The following is a 20,916-nucleotide window of genomic DNA, read 5'->3' as shown; positions in this document are numbered from 1 at the left end:
GGAACTCTCATCCTGTCCAGCCCTGCCTCTGACTCACCCGTGGGCACCTGCAGGTCCACAGAAGCCTGACACACAGAGGACAGAGCCACAACCGTTCTGAGCTCCTTCCAAGGTTGGCTCATTCTTGCCAGGCACCTGCTGTTTATGGGTCCTGTTTTACAGTTGAAGCAGGTGTGGAGATGCATAAAATCCAGGGAGCTACTCGCATGGTTTTTACCCTTCACTACTGTAAATCACACTGTGATTTCAGGTTAACTAGAATGACTTTGCACAGCAATTCATCTGTGTTGAATGATCTCGTGGTGACACTGCCCAGTCACTTTGGGAAACTCCCTGTGCACGGAGTTCATTCACAGATGATTATTGACTGGTGTTTACTTCATAGATGGCTATTGATTGGTGTTTAGTTCATGGATGGCCATTGACTGATGTGTGGCTCATGGTTGGCTCTTGACTGGAGTTTAGTTTATGGCTGACTATTGATTGGTTCATAGATGGCTATTGATTGGTATTTAGTTCATGGTTGGCCATTGACTGGTGTTTAGCTCATGGTTGGCCATTGACTGGTGTTTAGTTCACGGATGGCTGTTGACCTGTATTTAGTTTATGGTTGGCTATTGACTGGTGTTTAGCTCATAGATGGCTATTGACTGGTGTTTAGTTCACGGATGGCTATTGATGAGTGCCAGGGAAAGGCTTGGCACTATTTCCACCCTTTGCTGTTGAGTCATGCTTCTACAATGTCTGCTGTAGTGATTTATACACATTATACTCCATATGCCTGGTAAATGTACACTGGTGATCAACTCATTTCTTAATAGCAATGCCCCCTTTGAAGCCACCATTGCAGATCCAGGAGCCAGGCATGAATAGTATTATAACAATGTCTTAAGTACAAAAGCTGTGGTCTTTTGTGCTGTCCTGCGAGGTGCCTGACATGTCTTCATGACTCTGTACTGTTCCTTTTAGTGAGTTTACACTTAGTTCTTGTCACTTAGAAGAAAACAAAAGTCCCCAGAGCACTGAAAATACTAGCAGTAACTCCCAGTGGCAGCCATAGGTCACAGTCACTAAAATTAAGGCAATTATGTTTCTGTATCTCTGAGAATTGTTAAATTAATTCCTATGCTTACAATCCTAATGATTTTAAAGTGTTGGCACCAAATATTGTATATAATGTGAAATGTCACAGTTTAAGTTTGTTTAATGGACAGCTACTAGGCTGAAATTTTGTGAGGTGATTTTCTTTGAGTCATCAGAATAGCTTAAGACTCATGGACCAAGAAACAAAGTTAAAATCAACACCTCCAAGTTGTCACTATTGGGCTGAGAGAAGGGCAATTGTACAGGTGTTCTCTGGATGCCCCAGGTTTCTGGAAGACCCAGAAACATGTTTCAGTTTCAAGATTTCTTCAGCTGAGTGGTGTGCAGGGCAGAGGTAGCTGGGTCTTTCATCTTTGGTCTGCTGTCCACAGGTGTCCCAGCTGTACCTGAGCCCCACGGGCCAGCGCAGCCCCTCACTCCCACCCCACCTCTTCTCCTGCGCAGAGCGGGCCTTCCACAGGCTGTTCCAGGAGCAAAGGCCACAGAACATCATCCTCAGGTGAGCCAGCCCATCGCCACGGGCAGATCCCAGGACCGGGGCATGTTCCATCCTCAGACGAGCCAGCCCGTTGCCACGGGCAGATCCCAGGACCGGGTCATGTTCCATTTCCCCACTCACTGTGTCTGCAGTCCGTCTTGTTAGAAGGGACAGACAGATTTCTTCTAGAAGTCACCTGAGGTATAGCAGAGCCCATAGGAACGAGTAACCTGAAACATACTTCATCTCGAAGATTTAAAATAACAACACAGCCAATCTGCTTTCAAGTCAAAGAAACAAACATGGAGAAAGAAAAGCTTGCCATGTTACTGGACCTAAGACACTGGTTTACATAAGGTCCTACTCTTCAAATTATAGCCTTATTTATTCATAAGACAGGGTTTTCCCAGCCAGCTCCTAGTATTCACCCCTGCTCCCATTCCACCCTGTATGCCTCAGGAGGTGGCTTTCTTGGAAAAGTAAAGCAGTTTTTCAAACCACAGAAAGACAGTTTAGCGTGGAATAAAACTCTTCAAATGAGATGTGAGGGGAAGAGCCACAAGGAGGACTGGCATGTGATCACTCTTAGAAGGTTCAAGAAATGGTTAAGGATTGGCCTGCTGTCTCTGGAGGGACCTTTCAGTGTGGGCAGTATTGTTGTTATTGTCCATGCTTCTGTTTCTCTCACAGTGCCCACGCTCAAATGTATTCTTAAAACACATTCTTAATAAATTCAACTTGCTTCCATAACCAGGATGGAGGGCTGGAGAGAGGGCTCTGGGGGCTTTGCTGAGAGGGAGCTCTCAGTTCTCTGTAGGAGTCCCTTGGATAGACCTGTCTAAATTTGGTTCACCCCAAATTCTACATTCATTTGCTTATGGTAATCCCCTCCCTCAAACTCCTCACTAACATACCCTCACTCATGTTTCCTTAGGACATATTTTAAGGCTAATAATGCCTGATATTATGAGAGGAAAAAAAACCCTCACTTCTTCATTTACATTAAACAGCAGCCTCCCAAGTCTATATAGATAAGACTGGATCTTCGCTGACAAGACACGGGGGTGACATAGTCACTCTGCCCTTCCTTTAAAGATGTGCACTGTGACGAGGTCCCCATGTGGAACAGGGTGACAAGGGAGAAGGCTTCAGCCTTTTCTACCCCGCGTTCAAGTTGGCTCAGCCAAAGTTGAGTGTTGACTGTATTTCTCTTGTGCCACAAAAGTGGCATAGACAGATGGTAACCCAGATTTTAGTCATCAAAAGTTGAATATCCCTCCAGGGCTCAGGGAACCCTGCAGAAAGGAAGCAGAAGGAGTGTGAGAGCCAGGGGGTAAAGGATGGGAGTGGGGAAGGAGGACATCAAGAAAATAAGACCCTCTAAATCGACATAATCAAAGCTCAATGGCTTCACAGAGACCGAAGCAGTAGGCACAGGACCTACATGGGTCTTCACCAGGTCAGGTCCTCTACATGTATGTATGGCTTCCAGATTAGTATTATTATGGGATTCCTGAGCATATGGATGAGTGGGTCTCTGCTTCTTACGTCTTCTCTTGGGCTCTTTTCCTTCTGTTTGTTTGTTTTATCCAATTCCAATGTGTTAGAGTTTTTTTTTTTTCTACCCCGTAGAAACCTTTTTCTCTTTCTAATGAGAGACAGAAAGGGAGTGGATCCCTATGGAGTGGGGAAAGAGGTGGGGAGGGCCTGGGAGGAGTAGAGGGAGGGGAAACTGTAATCAGGATATACTATGTGAGAAAAAAAAATTTTTTTCAATTAAAGGGGAAAGCGTTGGATATCTCTAAAACAGATGCTCTATAAATTAGCACCAAATAAAACATTAATTTTTAAATTTTATTTTAATTTCACGTCTTAAAGTTGGTGACTTGCTTGTGTCCCAGTAACGCACATGATTCCGGGCAGTGGGGTTGAGAAAAGGGGGCATTTGTCAAGTTGAAAGTCCAATTATTAAAATTTCAGCATTTTTTTCTAGAAATTTCCCTTTAATTAATCAATTAGAAAGTGGCTTGTCCTCCAGCCACTGGAAGACAGGTGTCAGGTGGTCCTCTGGGAATATGACATCCATCACACCATTATGAGCAAGACAGTGCACATCCTGACTTGGGTGGAACCTACCAGACTGAAGAGTAAAGCTATCCCATCGACTCCCTGAAAGTGTATGCTACCCTCCTACTGTCTCTGGGTCTGAGAATTCCCTCCGGCTCTTTCTTCTTCTCCATCTTCTTAGCCAGTGACCTTGTGTTTCCCTTGTTTTCTCGCAGTGGAGAAAGAGGGTCAGGAAAGACCCAGGCCAGCAAGCAGATCATGAGGCACCTGACTGGCAGGGCCAGCTCCACCCGCACCATGTTTGACTCCAGATTCAAGCATGTAAGTGCCCTCTGGGTTGGTGAATACGTGAGTGAGTAGATTGTGTCAAGACCAATGTCACGGGCAAATACAAGGACACATCGTCATGGTTAAAATAAACAATTACAATTATACATAAATTATATCTACATAATTATGCATTATATACATAAATACATGCCTACAATTATAGATAAAAAGAAAAGATCTTTGTGTGTTTGCATAGAAAGTCCCAGGCTCATGTTTCTGCAGGGGATTGCTGAGATGCACTGCTGGGGGAATGTTGCAGTAAAACTCCGACATTATTAAAAGAAGTGGCCACAGTAAACATGAATGGTTCAAATCTGTAGCTGTTTATTAAGCTTGGACCCTCTTCAGTACATGTCAGTCCACTCCACAACTCCAGTGGAGCAGGTGGAGCGAGTTTGGGAAACCTAGTCTTTACGTAAATATGCTAATAAGCCGCCGCTGATGCTCCCGAGTGAGAACATGAATAAATCAACGTGGTTATAAGATAAATGCAGGTTAACTGATGGAAAGAGCAGAATCCATTGACTTAATTGAAATGACAGGGGACAATAGTCTCCCCCTCTAAATTACAGGCTGAAATAATCACCTGTTAAAAGGAGTGTTGGTGCGAGAACGGGCGCTGTAATTTCTAAAGTGTATTCTGATCACTTTGTGTAAATTGATTTTGCTCTTTAGTGTAAGTGACTGCTTTCTGGGTCCTGGGAGTAAGCTGGGTGTTCCTCCATCAAATCTGCGGGTACTGGGGAAGTCAGAACCTTCTGTTCCATGCGGTTTTCAAGTGGCATGCCTTCTCGTTCATCCGTGTGTTTTCCTCATTCCTCTTGACATGTTTTAATTCTGTATTAATTGTGGGATTCCCCACTCCAAATATCATCCACATGACTATCATTGTGTAAGTTCACAAGGTTCTGTGCACGAGCGGCAAAGCACCTTGGGGAATAAATGGATTTATCCAATTGTCGAATGAGTTTGTGAACTGAATGGAAACTTGTCCGAGAGAGGGGCCCCGGGACCTTTCCCATGTGGGAGAAAGATTTGATTAGCCTAGAGCACCCTGGGTCCACAGAGCTACTTAGCAGCGAGGTTGAATGTGAGAGCCCGAGAAGGTGAGAGGATGCTCTCAGGTGACTGGGGAAGGACCAGGACTGGAGAGCTGCTCTGAGAGACTGATTGTGAGCCTCCAGTGGGGAACCTATTTCATGCAGACACGCAGAGTGCTGTGCCTGGGTCTAGGGCATCCCCAGAGATGGTGCTTTCTTCCCTTCGGTCTAGGAGCCGCTAAGCCCTACCCACAATCTTTTGTCTCTAACCCCTGTATCTGAATCGCGAAGATCAGAAGCAGTGCTGTTCCGTGTCCTTGGATTTATTGGAACAGAAAAGCCATGTTTTTGAGAGAATTGCCTGGGACTTCTTGCTCATTCCAACCCAAATGAGTTTTAGGTTCATTCAATTCTGTTGCAATCATTTAAATAAGCCTTTACTGAAAAGTCCCTTTCAGAGGGGAATGACAGGCTCGGTATGATTGATGGATGTGAGGCTGTTCATTAAGGAGTCCACAGACCCTTATTTCTAGCACAGCCAATATAGTAAGCTACTTTCATAGCTACCGAAATTGATACCACTTTATAAATGGAAAACAATCAGGCCAATACGATTTTAATCAGTAAAAACCAAGGGTGCCCATAGGTACTTCTTTCCTGTATATTTTTGTTTAAAATTTTATGGCTATGTGCTAACCTCATAATTTTGTTTCAAAGTCAAGGGAGGAAAATAGTCTATTTTTCTCAGCCTTTCTCTTCATATAGTTATTTAGCGCCACCTGCTGGTTGACTAGCTAATACAGTCGTGCATGGCATTGTCATCTGGAAGTATGCAGCCCTGTGTGCATTGAACAAGTCTGTTAAGAATTTATAATTCTCCGATCTTAACTGGCTTCAGCCTTATGTTAGTGTCACACCTCATGTGTCTTTATTGATGAGGTTAACAGTATGAAACTGGGGTTAAATATGTGTCCCTGCAGCCAGGTGCCCAGGTTCAAATCCCAGTCAGGACATTTGGAGTCTATGAGCCTTGCAGCTGTTGTTCCTATGTCACGGATGATAAAGTGGAGACTCTGATGATGAAAGATGAAAACCATCACATGCATGGACGTGTATGTATCCACACACGCACCTGGCGTTGGAATGTGGGTAGCCTACAGTTATTAAGGGAATGAAAATCATGATTAGCCGTGTGTCTGCTCTGCCATGGGTACAAAGCTGAGTGCCTTACACACACACGGCACTACCACACACAGAGAAGTAATCCCCGTGTTAAAGGAGAATGGGGATGGGGTTGAAGGAACTTGGAGCGTGTCATTTACAAACCTGAGATGGATGGGGAGGCAGCTACATGAGGAGACATATAGTCTTTGCCCCACACTTCCTGTCTGGGAGCACATCCTCCACTCTCTATAATACCCTTTCTTGTAGAATGATATAACCTTCACTTGATTGTCAAATACAGCACAGAAATGCACAAAAACTAAAATATTTTTAAACTCATCCTTTCATGACTTTTTAAATAATTATTTTATAGTACATTTGTGCAACAAGAAGAAATGACAGTATTAATTTTAACATATGCATAGATATCTATTCAATGTAAATTTTAAAGAAAAAGAGTAGGCCGTCGTGTTGTCTTATTGACTGTGTCCTTCGCCCTCCAGAAGCTTTTCCGCTTCAGAAGGTGCCATTTATTAATTGTTTCTCCCAGTGTCTGTGCCCCTGGTGTCATATTCAGGAAGTGGTCTCCTGTGCCAATGCGTTCAAGGCTGCTTCCCACTTTCTCTTCTATCAGCTTCAGTGGAACTGGGTTTATATTGAGGTCTTTGATCCATTTTGTCCTAGCAATAGTGGAGACGGTGCCTGAATTGATTAGTGACTACCCTAATTGTCATCATAGAACCTACATCCATAACTGTTGGGAGGAAATGCAGTGACCCACAGCCAAGCACTGTGCTGAGCTCCTTGAGTTCAGCTGAAGAGGGAGGAGGGATCATATGAGCAAGGGGTGGGGGTGGGGGTTTCAACATCATGATGGGAAACCCACAGAGACAGCTGACCTGAGCTAGTGGGAGCTCACAGACTGTGGACTGACAGCTGGGGAATCTAGAGGCCTGAACTAGGCCCTCTGAATGTGGGTGACAGTTCTGTGGCTTGATCTGTTGGAGAACCCCTGGCAATTGGACCAGAACTTATTCAGGGTACATGAACTGGCTTTTAGGAGCCCATTCCCTTTGGTTGGATACCTTGTTCAGCTTAGATTTAGGGGTGAAGGGTTTGGTCCTGTCTCAACTTGGTCTGCCATACTTTGTTGATTCCCCAAGGGAGGCCTTATCCCCTCTGAGGAGTGGATGTGGGGTGGGATGCGAGGGAAGGTGGGAAGAGGGGAGAAGGGAAGGGATGGGGAACTGGGGTTGGATGTAAAATGAAAAAAAAATTAAGAAAAATAAGAGTATACTGATCACTGTTTAGGGGGGTTCTGTCACACCTGTTATTAATTTACTTTGAGTTTTATTAATTTTCAAGCGCAAATCATAGAGTTTTGTAAAGATTTAATGTGTCTTCAGAAATCCAAGCCTCAGAACCAGATGGCTAAAACACATTTCATTATCATGTTTAGCATTTTTGATTTGTAATTGGGATCAAAGTGTTGCTTTATAATAGTTAATCATGCAGAATGCTTCACAAATTGGTAAGTGCCTGAGTGTAATGAACTCAAAACATTTGTTAAAAATTTATAATAATGATCTCAGAAATGATGCCCTTAATCAAAGGGTCTAGGATGAGGGCTGAGCAAATCAGGAGAGGGTGGCCTTTTGCCATCTGGTGGTTGAGTTGGAAGCTGTTTTTCACATATTTGTAGAATGTCTTGAAAGGGAAAGAACTTACCAGATTTCCATACATTTTGGAGACTTGTTCGGTCACCATCTTTATTAGAGTTGCAGTCAATTAATGGATGAGGAGTGGATTTTATTGCAGGATCAATATTTGAGGAAACTTGTTTCAAGAGAATGTCAGATCCTGGTGTGCACCCAGGGGGCTTTATCCTAGAGTTTTAGAACCATGGGCTTCCAAACTTTGAGACAAAGCCTAGGGCAGTGAGGGGTCAGGACAGCAACTTCAACTAGATATTTAGTTCCATTTCTGCAGGGGAGGATGAGCAGCAAGGAGCATGGTCCAGCCAGAAAAGAGGTTGGCAGGCCTGCGTGTTGAAGCCTGTGCAAGCGTGCCTGCGGATTAGGAACACAGGGCCAATGTCACACGCATTGCTTTGAAGAAAGTTCTGTCTCAGGTTTAGGTCATTTCTAATTGTTCTCTTCAAAAAACACCAAGGGGCTGGGGATGTGGCTTGGCTGGTAAGAGGGGTAAGGGCCCGAGTCAGATTCCAGTACCTATGCGAAAAGCCAGGAATGGTCATCTGTTGCTGGAACTCGGGTGCTGTGGCGGCAGAGACGTGAGAACCGTGAAGCTTCTTGGCTGCCAGTTTAGCTTCAGGAAAAGATCCTGTTGTTGGGATAAGGTGGAAAATGAGAGAGTAGAATGGCCAGCGTCATCTACATACGTGTACATACAACACCACCCCCTCCCCTGCACAGTGTGTGTGTGTGTGCGCGCGCACATGCGCGTGCACGCTGGCCTCAATTTACATCCAGGCAAGGAAAGTATATGATACCTTATCATCGCTGGCCACAATCTGGCGGATCATGTGTATTCATCATTTGCCTTTGAGGAAAAGAAGAACCTTAAAAGTTCAGCACATGTTCTTTAGAAAGCACAGAACCATCCAGATCACAGAACACTCACAACATCTTTGCTTTGACCCTCCAATTTTATTATTTTTTAAGGAGTCGTCTGACCAAATTCTCTCTTGTGCTGCAGGCCATGTGCATCTTGGAAGCCTTCGGCCATGCCAAGACCACACTCAACAATGTGTCCAGTTGCCTCATACAATACTGGGAAGTGCAGTTCTGTGAGAGGAGGAAGCATGCAACTGGAGGTAAGTTTGCCCTCTGCCAGCAGAGGGTCCCCGTGCCCAGAGAGATGGAGGCCCAGGGATCTGTGAAGCCTGCAGTCACAATCTAGACCACCCCCATGCCAGCACACAGCAGAGAGAAGCCAACTGCAGACCGTCACGGGAGCAAGTCTGCCTGCCGCCACCTATGGATTAATAAACCTCATATACATGTCCTAGAAATGTTTTATAATAAAGATGGCCAGGCAAATTGAGAAGGGCCTGGAGGTGTCCCCTGCATCCCAAGATGTTAGGTTTCAAGTTCAAACTTTACTGGGACTCAAAAATATTCTCAAGTGCATGGGGAGGCTTCCCTGGAGGATTGCTGTCTAAACTACACAACAAAGAAGAGGGGCTTAGCTACAAAGAGCTGACATGGTCGTAATTCTCCCACAGAGATGCAAAGACTCAAACAAATCATAGCTGTGTGCAGCTCCTTCACACAGCACATGGTGGGATCTGCTTAAGTCACACGTGAGCTTTTTAAATGATCGAATTAAAGCCCATCCAAACAGTAAAATAATCACCAAACTAAACTGGAACAGAAAGACCTGACTTTCTGTTCAGTTTAAATGTTAGCTGTGTATTTTTCTGGAAACTCAATTACAATTCAAGTTTTCACCGACCTGGTCCTGGCCCTAGTAGTGAAGTGTCCTGGTAAGACATTTCCTGAGGCCAGAAGCCGAAGCAGGAAAGACCATGACACTGCGCTTTGCCGCATGGATATGCAGACCCAGACGAAGACTGTGGTCCGATTGATCTGGTAGTCTGTCAGCAGCGTTGAGTCCCAGGGCACTGGCCACCTGCTTGTCTGGCTCCCACTGAGTCAGTGCAGCACCCGCCCACCCCACCCTGATGCCAGTGCTAAGCCTGAGCATCACAAGCCCCTAGTCTACCCCTCATCCGGGCTCTGTGGCTCTCTATCCAAATCCTCTTCAGCACAGGGATGTGCTAACTGCTCCCTAGAGGTGCAGGCCATTGTCCACATTCCTCCCCTTTCTCTTGGAGAGACTTAAGGGGTCCTCTCCTCAGGAATGTCAGGGTGGGAAATTGTCAACTGAGAGAAGCAGCAGAGGGTGGGTGAGGGCGCTGCCGTACCACCCAGAGGACCTGAGTCTGAGTCCTCAGAAACCAAGTAAAGCCAGTAGCGCGTTGGTAAGGCCACTGCTCCTGTAGGGAGACGAGAGGTAGAGACGAGAGTCCCCTATAAGCTCAATGGCCAGCTAGTTTGTGTGTGAGCAACAAACTATGAAGAGGCCATGTCTCACACGGGGTGAGGGCTGATACCCAAGGTGGTCCTCTTACTTCCACATGGATTACACAACACAAACTCACAAGGGCACACACACACACACTTTATAAAAAAGGAAGTTTCCAGTAAACTACCAAGAGAGCTCATTCACTCAAGTTGAGCTGTTATGAAAGCAGCTGACTTGTAAATATTCACTAAAATAGATAATGAGATTATACTAAGACTATTATATCCAAACCAGGTCAAGTCAATGAAGATTAGGTAGTGTTTTTATGCTTTAAAGTCGGCCTATTTGCCTAAGTTATCAGCATGTGTAAAGCTCCCATTGTATTGGCCATGGAGAATTATCATATTAATGTACGGGCTGAGACATGCTTTCTCCTATGAGTGTTATTAGTGGTTTTTAAAAAATTTATCACCAGTTATTTTGCCAGAACATAACCACAAATTGCAACATTAAAAAAAAACAATCAGGCTAAGTTTTATGAACCACCAGCTATACATAAATAGATACTTTTCATTTTGTATAAATTTATTACCAAACAGCATCTTGGTCTGGCTCCCTCCTCAGTATTTTCTCCAGCTGACTTCCTATTTAACAAAAGCATTCCTGGTTCTTCAGCGTAGGAACCACCGCCCTTCAGTGTTGAAATAGGAGCGGCGGGGCTGCGTCCCCAACACTCCGGCCGCTTGGCTAGCTTATGCCCGAAATAACAACACACAAACTGTATTCATTTAAGAACTGCTTGGCCCATGAACTCTAACCCTTACAGGCTAATTCTTGCACCTGGACTAGCCCATTTCTAATGATGTGTATAAGCACCCCAAGGTGCGCTTACCGGGAAGATTCTAGCCTCCATCCATCATGGTGTCTCTGCTCCAGAGAGCAGAGCTGTTCGGTCTCTCCGGGAGCAGAGCAGAGTCTGACCTCACTTCCTCTTCCGCCCAGCATCCTATTCTGTTTATTCCTCCCACCAATGCTTTAACCTATCAGGGCCAAGCAGTTTCTTTATTGCTCAGCCAATGAAATCAACAGATTGATATGACACTCCCACATCACTTCAGGACTGAGGGGCTTCCGAAGTGTCTCTCTCACCCCACGGAAGTGTCGGAAGTCAGTGTGTGAAAATAAGGAAAGGTTTGCCGAGAAAGGTTCCACTTAGCCAGAAAGGCCCTGGGCTTGAGACCACCGCCTCCACTCTAGCATTTACGCCTCTTGCCCAAGAAAGCAGAGGTTCACGGTGTGCCACACCAGTGTGCCTGTGGGGCCGAGGGAGAAGCTGTGGTACTCGCCCTCAGTTCCTTCTTAGACTCTAGTGGATAAAATCATGAGATTGTCAGTCACTCCAGAGCAAATGCTAGTTTCTTCCTTTAACTGAAAATAGATTTCTTTTTTTTCTCACATAATATATCCTGAATACAGTTCCCCTTCCTCTACTCCTCCCAGTTCCTTTCCATCTCCCCGCCAGATCAACTCATTTTCTATCTCTCATTGGAAAACCAACAGGCTTCTAAGAAATGTAATATTATAATATATAAAACAAAAACTGATTATCAGAATTGGGCAAAACAAATAGAAAGAAATGAGCCCAAGAAATGGCACACGAGTCAGAAAACCACTCGTTCACACACCCAGGAATCTAATAAAAACACTAAAATGGAAGCCTTAAATACAGAGAGGACCCAGTTCAGACCTGTGGGTGCTCTTCAGTCTCTGTGAGTTCGTAGGAGCTTTGCTTAGCTGATTCAGAGGGCCTTGTTTTATTGGTGTCCTCCATCCCCTCTGGCTCTTACACTCTCTTCTGCCTCCTCTTCCACAGGATTCCCTAAGCCCTGAGGGGGGACTTGAAGGAGAGATGCTGGTTAGGGCTTCCTATTTCAAGGTCTCTCGCTCTCTACATAGTGGCTGGTAGTGCGTCTCTATGGTTGCTCCCAGCTGCTGCGCAGAAGTAGTGTTCCCTTTGTGCTTTCATAGGAGTCTCTGGGAAAGCCTTGGGGTGACCTGGCTCTCAATAGAACATCCTTCCAAACAATTATGGAAGGGCTATGGGAAGGTGGTCCCAGGAAACAGCACCTCTCCGTCTTCTGCAAGCACACTGGTGTAGTGGCAGTGCCTTTGGGAGCTGTGGCTTCTCATGAAACTTAATAGTGAAGGCTGGTGGGCAGCAACCATCTGTGAGGTTGTGTTTGCTGCACCTGGTGAGACTACATCACAAATTCAGACAACATCAGCAGGGTCCAAAGCCAATGTGTACACGGTTCTCAGGCCTGAGATCCCCGGAAGTGACTAGGAGCCAGGTTGATAGAGCCGCCCCAGCCTAGCATGAAGCCCGCTCTCCTTTCCAGTACTTCAGCTGCAGACAAGTCGTCTGCTTACATACTCTTCCTCTTCTGTGTTGTGTGGGGATCATCTCTGCACACTCTTAGGCTTCCTGGAGCAGAGACATGTCAACACGGTTCTGTTTTCTTCCACTTTCGTGCCTATATGAAAACTACTCCTTCCCAGATCTAGATGCTGGGTTGCTGTGTACAGAACGGCCTGCATCATACCGACTGTCTGCCATGAGACGGTTCGCAAATTGGGCAAGGGGCTGGAGATTGAAACACACACACACACACACACACACACACACACACACACACACAGAGGGGAGGGGTCAAGAATGCCAACTTTACTGTGTTCTAGGGCAGCTTAAATAGTGTCTTCCCTGACCAATGACCACACCCTAGCTCTTGGGATCCTTCAGCTGCAAGCCCACCAGAAACTGTTCCCCTGCCATCAGGGAGGTCTCGTGCTCAGAGCAACTGCAAGCATAGGAAGACAAGTTGTTTACTCCGGCAGGCACAGGGTCATAGAAAATTCAGGGTCTGCGTGTCTGCAGTCCCCAACAGATATAGACTGGTGTGGGATGGGAAAGTATTTGACCCTCAGCTTTTTCTGTGAACTAAAAAAATTCTAGCTCAACTTGAGTTGAAACCACAGTCTACTCACAGTGGGAAATGCTCTCCAGTGGATGTACCATGGCTGTGGCCTTCTTGGGTAATGTAAACGTTAAGAGTTTAAAAAAAAAAATGAGAGAGAACACATGTGAGGGGCTGCTCCTGGCACCTCACGTTCGAACCCTGACTTTTGAATGAATGAGAGAGGTGATGAGAGACGAAACGTTATCGCCATATCTCCAGCTTCCTTTGCATCACGTACCCCATTGGACATGTTCTTCAGAGAACGCTGTCACTGATCCTATCTCGTGTCAAGAGCTGGAAGCAGTCTGGGCTTTGGAGATAAGGAAGATGGGTTTTAAAGAACAAAAGCCTCCAACAGCACTTTGAACAGGTCGCATACAAAAGGCACCTTGTGTCTGAAATGCGATAGATATATTTAGTGGTACCTTTGGGAACTCCAGAGGGATCCTGAGACATCCTGTTTTTTTTTTTTTCTCCCTCATCTTATTGATATAGATTTAATATAGATTTAATTTTCTTCCTCATCTTAAAGATGGACAAAATTACAGTTAAAAAGGGGTGTGCAGAGTGGCCATACCAGGTTCAGAAACAAGAATGCCTGGGATTGCATCCCAACAAAACTCCTCCTCTTACAGCTCTGTCCATGATGGCTCATGGGTAGATGGTCTCCCATCCCAACGCAAGCCAGATCAGGGGGTGGAATAAGAAGAAGGGCACGTGCGACAGTCTGCCTTCTCTCCCCGTGTGCGTAGCCTGTGCCGAGTGGCCGCTCGAGGAGGGAGATAACGAGACTTTCTTTGGAGGAGGTCCTAACTTGTAGTCTGAAGGAGAGTGACTCATTCCATATACGTCCTTTAATAATTCACAAATGCCCTGGCTCTGTGAAATTCTACAGTTACCTGTGGCATTGGGTACAAACAAACAACACGCATCCATGGAGTCAAACTTCTTGAGAGAGAGATGTATATGTAGACGTCTAGAGACTTGGCCGGAATCATTGGTTGGCATGGAGACAGCCATGGAGAGTGACACCTGCTCTTCCGACCAAGACTGTTTCCAATTTAAAAACTGCTTCAGTGTTGAGATGGAGGTCGCAGTTGAGGGGATCTCATTGGGCTCCACTAAATGCTGGAACCTCTCTTTCTGGAGCCCCATGCCTCCCTGACCTCAGAGCTGCACCCCAGACACCGCAGCATCTTCTCTGTTTGAGATGGTGTCAGCCTATGCTTGGGTTTGCCTGTAGTTTCCCTTCAAAGTGACATGTTCTTCCAATCGTGTGGATCAGAACCCATCAACCCCAAGCAATTTTATCCACTGCTGGAGATGTGCTAACTAGTGGGATAATAATTACTCTGCTCAGGAATTCAGATGAGGGATTTCCCTGGCACTCGTGACTTGGCTCTCGATCAGTACAGAACACTGCTTCAGCTGAAGCTGGTGTCTTTGTTGGTGGAAGTGTGTGTGCATCAGCCCGGGGCCAGGGCCAGAGGCTCCAGCTCTCTCAGCCTTTGCTTCTCACCTGTCCTCTGGCACAGAACACAGTGAACGGGGCCAGGGTAGAGCTCCACTATACACCTGTGCAGTCAGGGGCACTTACTCTCCTGGGGGGTAACTTACATCAGACTTTTAAGGCAAAACATTTGCCACATTTTTTGTTTAAAAAAAAAATGAATGAAAACAATAAGATCTCAAGTTCAAATTTCTCCCTCTTTAAATCCATAAAGATATGCATTCATGTACACACACCCACCCACATACACACACGCACACACATACATACACACACTGCCTACTGAGGGTATGATTGGCTATTCTTGGTTGTCAGCTTGACTACAGTTGGGATTAACTAACACATAAGTGGCTGGGTATACTTGTGAGGGATATTTCTTATGTAAATCATTTGAGGTGGGAAGACCTGTTTTTAATCGCTGTCTTTTGAGGTGAGAAGATCCACCTTTTATCTGGGTCACACCTCTGCTGGCAGCCTGTATAAAGGACATGGGAGGTGGATGCTCATGCTTTAGCCTGTTTGCTCTTGCTAGCAAGTTCATTCAATCACTGGCTTTAGAGCCTACTCTTTGGGATTCTGCTGTATCTGGAAGAAGAACTGAGACACCTGGCCTTCTACACTGAACAGCTACTGGATTCTTGGACCTTCCATTGGTAGACAGCCTTTGCTGGGCTAGCAGGACCAAGCCTATAAGTCATTCTAATAAATCCTTCTTGCATACACCTGTGTGTGCACACATGTGTGCATGTGTGTGCACACATGTGTGCATGTGTGTGTTAGCACAAGGGTGGTTCCTCCACGCCGTGACAGGTTTCTCTAAAGGACTATTGGACAGAGCGTGAACTCTCATATACAATATGAACTTCACTGATGAGACTTTACCATACACACCTCACAGCAGCTGTTAACAGGGAGAGCTGACTGTGGCAGCAGGGGTTGGGGACTCTGAGCTCTTGGCACCCCGGGATTAGAATCTCTGGAGACCTAAGGTGCTGTAGAAATCAAAGTCTCTTTGTATGTTTTGAATGTTTGTGTTGGAAAAGAAGCTTTGCTGTCATGGCCTGTAATTAATTAACATGTAAATTTATGGAAATTGAGCTAAAATGCCGGTTAACAGAATCCCTTCTCTTCTCCTAACCAGCCAGGATTTCCACTTATATGCTGGAGAAGTCCAGACTTGTGTCGCAGCCTCCTGGTCAGGGCAGCTTTCTGATTTTCTCCTGGCTGATGGACGGGTTATCCACAGAAGAAAAATGCGGGCTTCACCTTGGTAACTTCTGTGCACACCGGTGAGTGGTCAAGGATTTTTCCCACGTTTTCCTGAAATTTTTCAGCACATCCTTGGTGTTCTTAACTCGCCTTCATATGTTTTTCAGAGGTGGGGGGAGGGGGGCTAAAGGGAGACAGCGGGCTACTGTTAGGGCAGGCCATCTGGATAGCCGGGCTCTAATGGTGTGCTGAGTGGTGGGGAGGTTTCCCTTGCTGGCATGAACTTTTATTTTCTGTTTTGCTGTTTCTCAGAGGGGAAGACAAAAACCTAGCATGTCTGTAAACATCCCAATGCCTATGGCTGTTTGGGGCACATTGTCTCATCTCTCATCTTCTGAAGGGTTGGTGTGAATAACAGTGTGAACAACCAGCATTCATTCGTAGCAGATGAGATTATGTAACAAAGAGAGGGATCGCACCTCTCAACCAAGGGCAGATGCTCTTCATGGAAGGCAAAAGCTTTTCTTAAAACATGGGGCCATTCATGACCATAGTGAACACGTGGGGTCACCAAGATGCTCACCTGAGGAACGGTGTTCCGTGCACACCTTCCTGCCAGCCTCCAGCCTGAGCCCCACATGGCCTGGGGCCGGGTTAGGGTTTGGATGAGAATTCGAAGGGATAAGGGGTGAATGCTACCCAGAACAGACGCTGGTGGGACATGGAATCTCCAGCTCATCCCTGCCTCATGGTGCTGCATTCTCGGGCGCAGGCTGCTGTGTGCCCATGATGACTGAGTGCATAGTCACCAGAGTTAAGTGACGATAAATAAATCAGGTCAGGGAGCCAGGTGGTAGCCGATGACTGTTTCAGAGGGTGAACCGGGGGGACACTGCTGGACAGAGTCCTAAGGAGCCCATGCAGGGACTTGGGGACAGTATCCTGGACAATTGAGAAATGTGAGGAGCTTACAGAGGAAGGGGTGGGGTTGAGGAAAAGCAGGAAGACCAAGGCATGTGGTTAGAGTTTAGGGAGGGAGGAAGGGTGACGCTGGCTTTGTGGACAAGCCGCAGCAGAAACGTGTCTCTGTGAAGAGGGGCTGCAGTGCTCAGGCGCCTGTCTCTGTGAGGAACCCCAGCAGGATGTTCAGTGCCCTGGAACAAATCAGGTGTCTTATTAATACGCATTATGAATAGTTAACGGGTGCTCAACACCATTTTCAATAAAAATACCCACGGCTGCTCCAGTTACATAAAGGTATCAGTGGGAGGCTGTGCACGAGGGTCGCTCACCTGGAATTTATAGCATTTAACAAGAAAACACGCCATTTACCAGCTGGATAGATCTCGCGCTGATTACAGTACCTTCGAGACTTCTGTGGGTCTTGCTGAGTTTGCCATACTAGCAAAACTGGGTTTTCTGACTAGCAATATTGGCGGTGCTGGAAGAATTTTATATTCCTTTGATGTTTGAATTTGGGGTGGGGTCTAATCTCGGCTCATTCCTTGTGACAATCATACCCCACACTGTTTGGAGGTTGGTCAATATCCGGTCAGATCTGGATTGGATCACTAACTTTCTAAATGCCGATAAACCAGACCTTTCATGTCTGGAAGCTTCCTTTAGGAGTCCACTCCTTAGCAATGGTCTATCAGAAAAGGATGTCCTGCTGGGAACTATCCTTACCCTGTAGTCTGCAGAACTTACTGACCTGTCTTACACTGAGCAAGGCACATCTGAATTCTCTCTCTCTCTCTCTCTCTCTCTCTCTCTCTCTCTCTCTCTCTCTCTCTCTCTCACACACACACACACACACACACACACACACACACACACGTGAGGTGCTGATGAAGTACACTGAGTCTTAACCACTACAGACCCTCACAGCCTGCAGCCTGCAACCTGCCCTATCTCTTCCTCCTACGCTGCAGCTCATTCCCTATGGGAAGCAACAAAAGGTGCATGCAGCACTTCAGGACCTCAGGACCTGCAAGACTCTTGCACGTAGCATGCCTTCCGAAACTACTTCAGAGGGCGGACAGTGTCTTCAGATCCTGGCAGCAGGTGCACCTTTAACTTCAGCTGTGCTGAGGTGGTGAAGTTTCCTAAGCCCCACAAAATATGTAGAGACCCCGTGCCAGTAGTGAAATCCCCGTACACACATCTCTGCGTGCAGCCCAGGAAGGTTCCCAAGAACACAGCACACTGCCTAACTGCAGCTCCTGAGAACACAGCACACTGCAGAGCTCACTTGGGGCAGGAGAAGGCACCCATCCTTCTAGGGCATCAAAGCAGCACTTACAAGCACCTGGAAGAATTTTATATGCCTTAGATGTTTGAATTTGGGTTGAGGTCTAATCCTGGCTCGATGTGTGTTATTATTAGAAGCCACACTTGTGGAGTATTTCTGTCTAGAATGCCGGCCTGTGGGACTGAGGTTAGAAAGAATACATGCACCAAGAATCCCACAAGAGGGCGCACTCTCCACAGCCAGAACAGCCAACCAACAGCAAACAAAAACTTCATTCTTTTTTTGTTTACAGTTTCTTCTGTGCTTTTCTTTTCTTGGCCTCTATCTCTTATTTAAGTAGTATCTCCTCTTTTTCTTTTTGTACGTACTATGTCATATCTGAGAGATAAATATAAGTTAGACTCCTGCAGATTAAAATGATGAAAACTAATGAAAGCAGCTGTATGCAATAATTGCTTGCCTTTAACTACTTTAAATTGCTTGTGGGTTTAGCCCCAGGAAAGTTAGGCTTTTAACCCTGAGGAAGAGACTTTTGACCTCCCTCCCCGCTGACTGATCACGGGGAGCATTGTGGGTTGCTTCCTAATGCTGCCAAGGCCACACTGGGAGCTGTGCTGAGGAACAATCATTTGATGGAGAAAGCAGGTGCCCCGGTCCTCACCTCCTCTGAGAGAAAGAGAGCTGAGTCACTGAGGTTTGAACTTGAGGTGGCTGCAGACACCTGTCACGGGAGAGAGAGCTGAGCAATTAACTCCCAGGAGAATGTGCTCTCTGCTGAATGGTTATCAGGGGTGCTGAGCCGAATATGAAGGCATTTCACGGATTTTTTTTTTTCTGGCGTGTGTCAGGTAAAGAAAAACTTCAGTGTCATTTAAAGGTGACGCTCCATGACCTCATGGCTCACAAACTTCTGTTCAGTCGCAGTTTTAGGGAAGGGAAAACTGATGGTCTGTGAGACCCATGCCTGAAAGCCGCACCATTCCCATTGCAGTTCTGTGTTGTAGCTTTTTACTTAAATATTATTCTGGAGGTTGTATCAGAAGGCTTTGTGAGGCACGCCACCCGCAATGTCAGTGTATGGGAATCCTGAACAAGCATCTTTGCATGTGTTATGTGAACGTGTCTCACACAGTGAGATTTCTGCATAAGGTCTACATGGATGAGCGCATTGCCTATGGAGGCAGCCATCCCGCGCTCTTGGCTCTGCCGCCGACACAGATGCTGTTGAGATGATATGAGCCACCTTTGACGGCGGGCTTCCTACGGGGCGCTGTTCACTCTCAGCGACTGGAATCACCCTGGATGCCGAGTCAGCCAGCCTGCAGGGCGAAGCTGCTATGGGCATGCCAGGCTTCCCAGTTCTCAATCATTCGCACCAGAGTCTGCTGCACGACTCCACACCATCTCAGGAGCTTTGCTCAACTATGGGAAGAGAATCAACTTCTTAACTCTTCCTCTCCCACCACGGTGTTCTGACAGCGGTAAACACTGTTCAGATTTGAGGGTGAACTCACATAATAAATCGGGGTCAAAGGGATCATGCAAGGGGGTCAGACGTATGTCTTATTAGCAAAAATGGAATTCCTGGTGAGATTTCCAGGAAAAAAAATCATTTTTAATCAGAACTGGAGCAATGACACCTGTGCTTAGCATATAAGCATACGTCCGTCTGATTTTATCATTCTTACTTAAAGCACATTTGTGTAAAAGTAGTGAACTCAGTGGGTTTCAACAAAACAGAGTGCTTGAAGCTGAGAGAGAAAAGTGTTGGGGGAGTAGAGAAGAAACAATACGGTCGGATTTGATCAAAACATCATATGCATGTCCACAAAGGACAGGCTGCGGGGCTCTGAGAGAGGACTGTTGGCCTATCCTCCAGGTCCCTCCACCGCTGACTCTTTGTTACTGAAGCGGATACTTTACTAAGTGAGAAAGATAAGCCCGCTGAATCCTATTACGCACGCGTGTTCCAGTCATGGAAAGAGAAAGTCGTTCTTGGGTCAGAACACGGCTCAGTACTAATCTTGCTTTCCCATCAGTGAACTCAATGGGCTTGGCATGCATTAGCTGTGAATGTTGATTACATGGGGATCTGTCTCAACTACTTACTCATTGCCCCCAAATCCAGAACTTTCTGAAAACCAAACATTTACTTATGACTTATGTGGCGATGAAAATCTAGGCCCAGCCCCAACTTGCTCATCAGCACCCTGTAAACTGACGTGAGACCCAGGTGGCTTAGACTTTGTGGGTCTGTGTGGGAAAGCTCCTGCCCTTCTACTCAGGATTAAACTCTGGGATTAGAGGATACTGCCCCAAATCTACCAGGGATAAAAATGCCACTTTAAAAACCTTTTAAAATGTGGATTCCAGAATGAGCTTTGCCTTAGCAGTGAAGCAGAGGGCTGAGGTAGCAGTGCGGTGTGGGTTCGACCAGGGTCGGTACTGGCTTTCTCACTATGTTCAAGAGGCCTGTGACTTCACAGGACCCCGAAGCGGCCCTGGCTGGTGGATGGAGCTCAGCAGATCCGATATGCCTCTCAACAGGAGGCTCCTGCTTCCTCCTGTCCTCATCTCTCAATCTCTGCGCTCTCTCTCTCTCTCTCTCTCTCTCTCTCTCTCTCTCTCTCTCTCTCCTTATTTCTTAGAAGTACAGATCTATATCATTGTCTACAAATTATGGGATAATAGAGGGA

General features: G+C 46.2%; 1 protein-coding gene across 1 annotated transcript in view; it reads left to right on the top strand.

Moving 5' to 3' along the window:
- The window catches only part of Myo16 (myosin XVI), a 297,006-nt gene that overhangs the window by 64,850 nt on the left and 211,240 nt on the right, over positions 1 to 20,916 (top strand). Inside the window, exons 12-15 of the mRNA XM_050136512.1 lie at positions 1,476 to 1,603; positions 3,865 to 3,970; positions 8,902 to 9,019; positions 15,902 to 16,049. Of these exons, the coding sequence (XP_049992469.1) occupies positions 1,476 to 1,603; positions 3,865 to 3,970; positions 8,902 to 9,019; positions 15,902 to 16,049 (500 nt within the window). The remainder of the gene's footprint in view (positions 1 to 1,475; positions 1,604 to 3,864; positions 3,971 to 8,901; positions 9,020 to 15,901; positions 16,050 to 20,916) is intronic.

Source organism: Alexandromys fortis, unplaced genomic scaffold, assembly GCF_014885135.2.
Source record: "Alexandromys fortis isolate MF-2015 unplaced genomic scaffold, M_Fortis_MF-2015_v1.1 scaffold_3, whole genome shotgun sequence".
Lineage (NCBI taxonomy): Eukaryota > Metazoa > Chordata > Mammalia > Rodentia > Cricetidae > Alexandromys > Alexandromys fortis.
The sequence above is the reverse complement of the archived record's forward strand: the minus strand, read 5'-3'. Positions and strand labels throughout refer to the sequence as shown.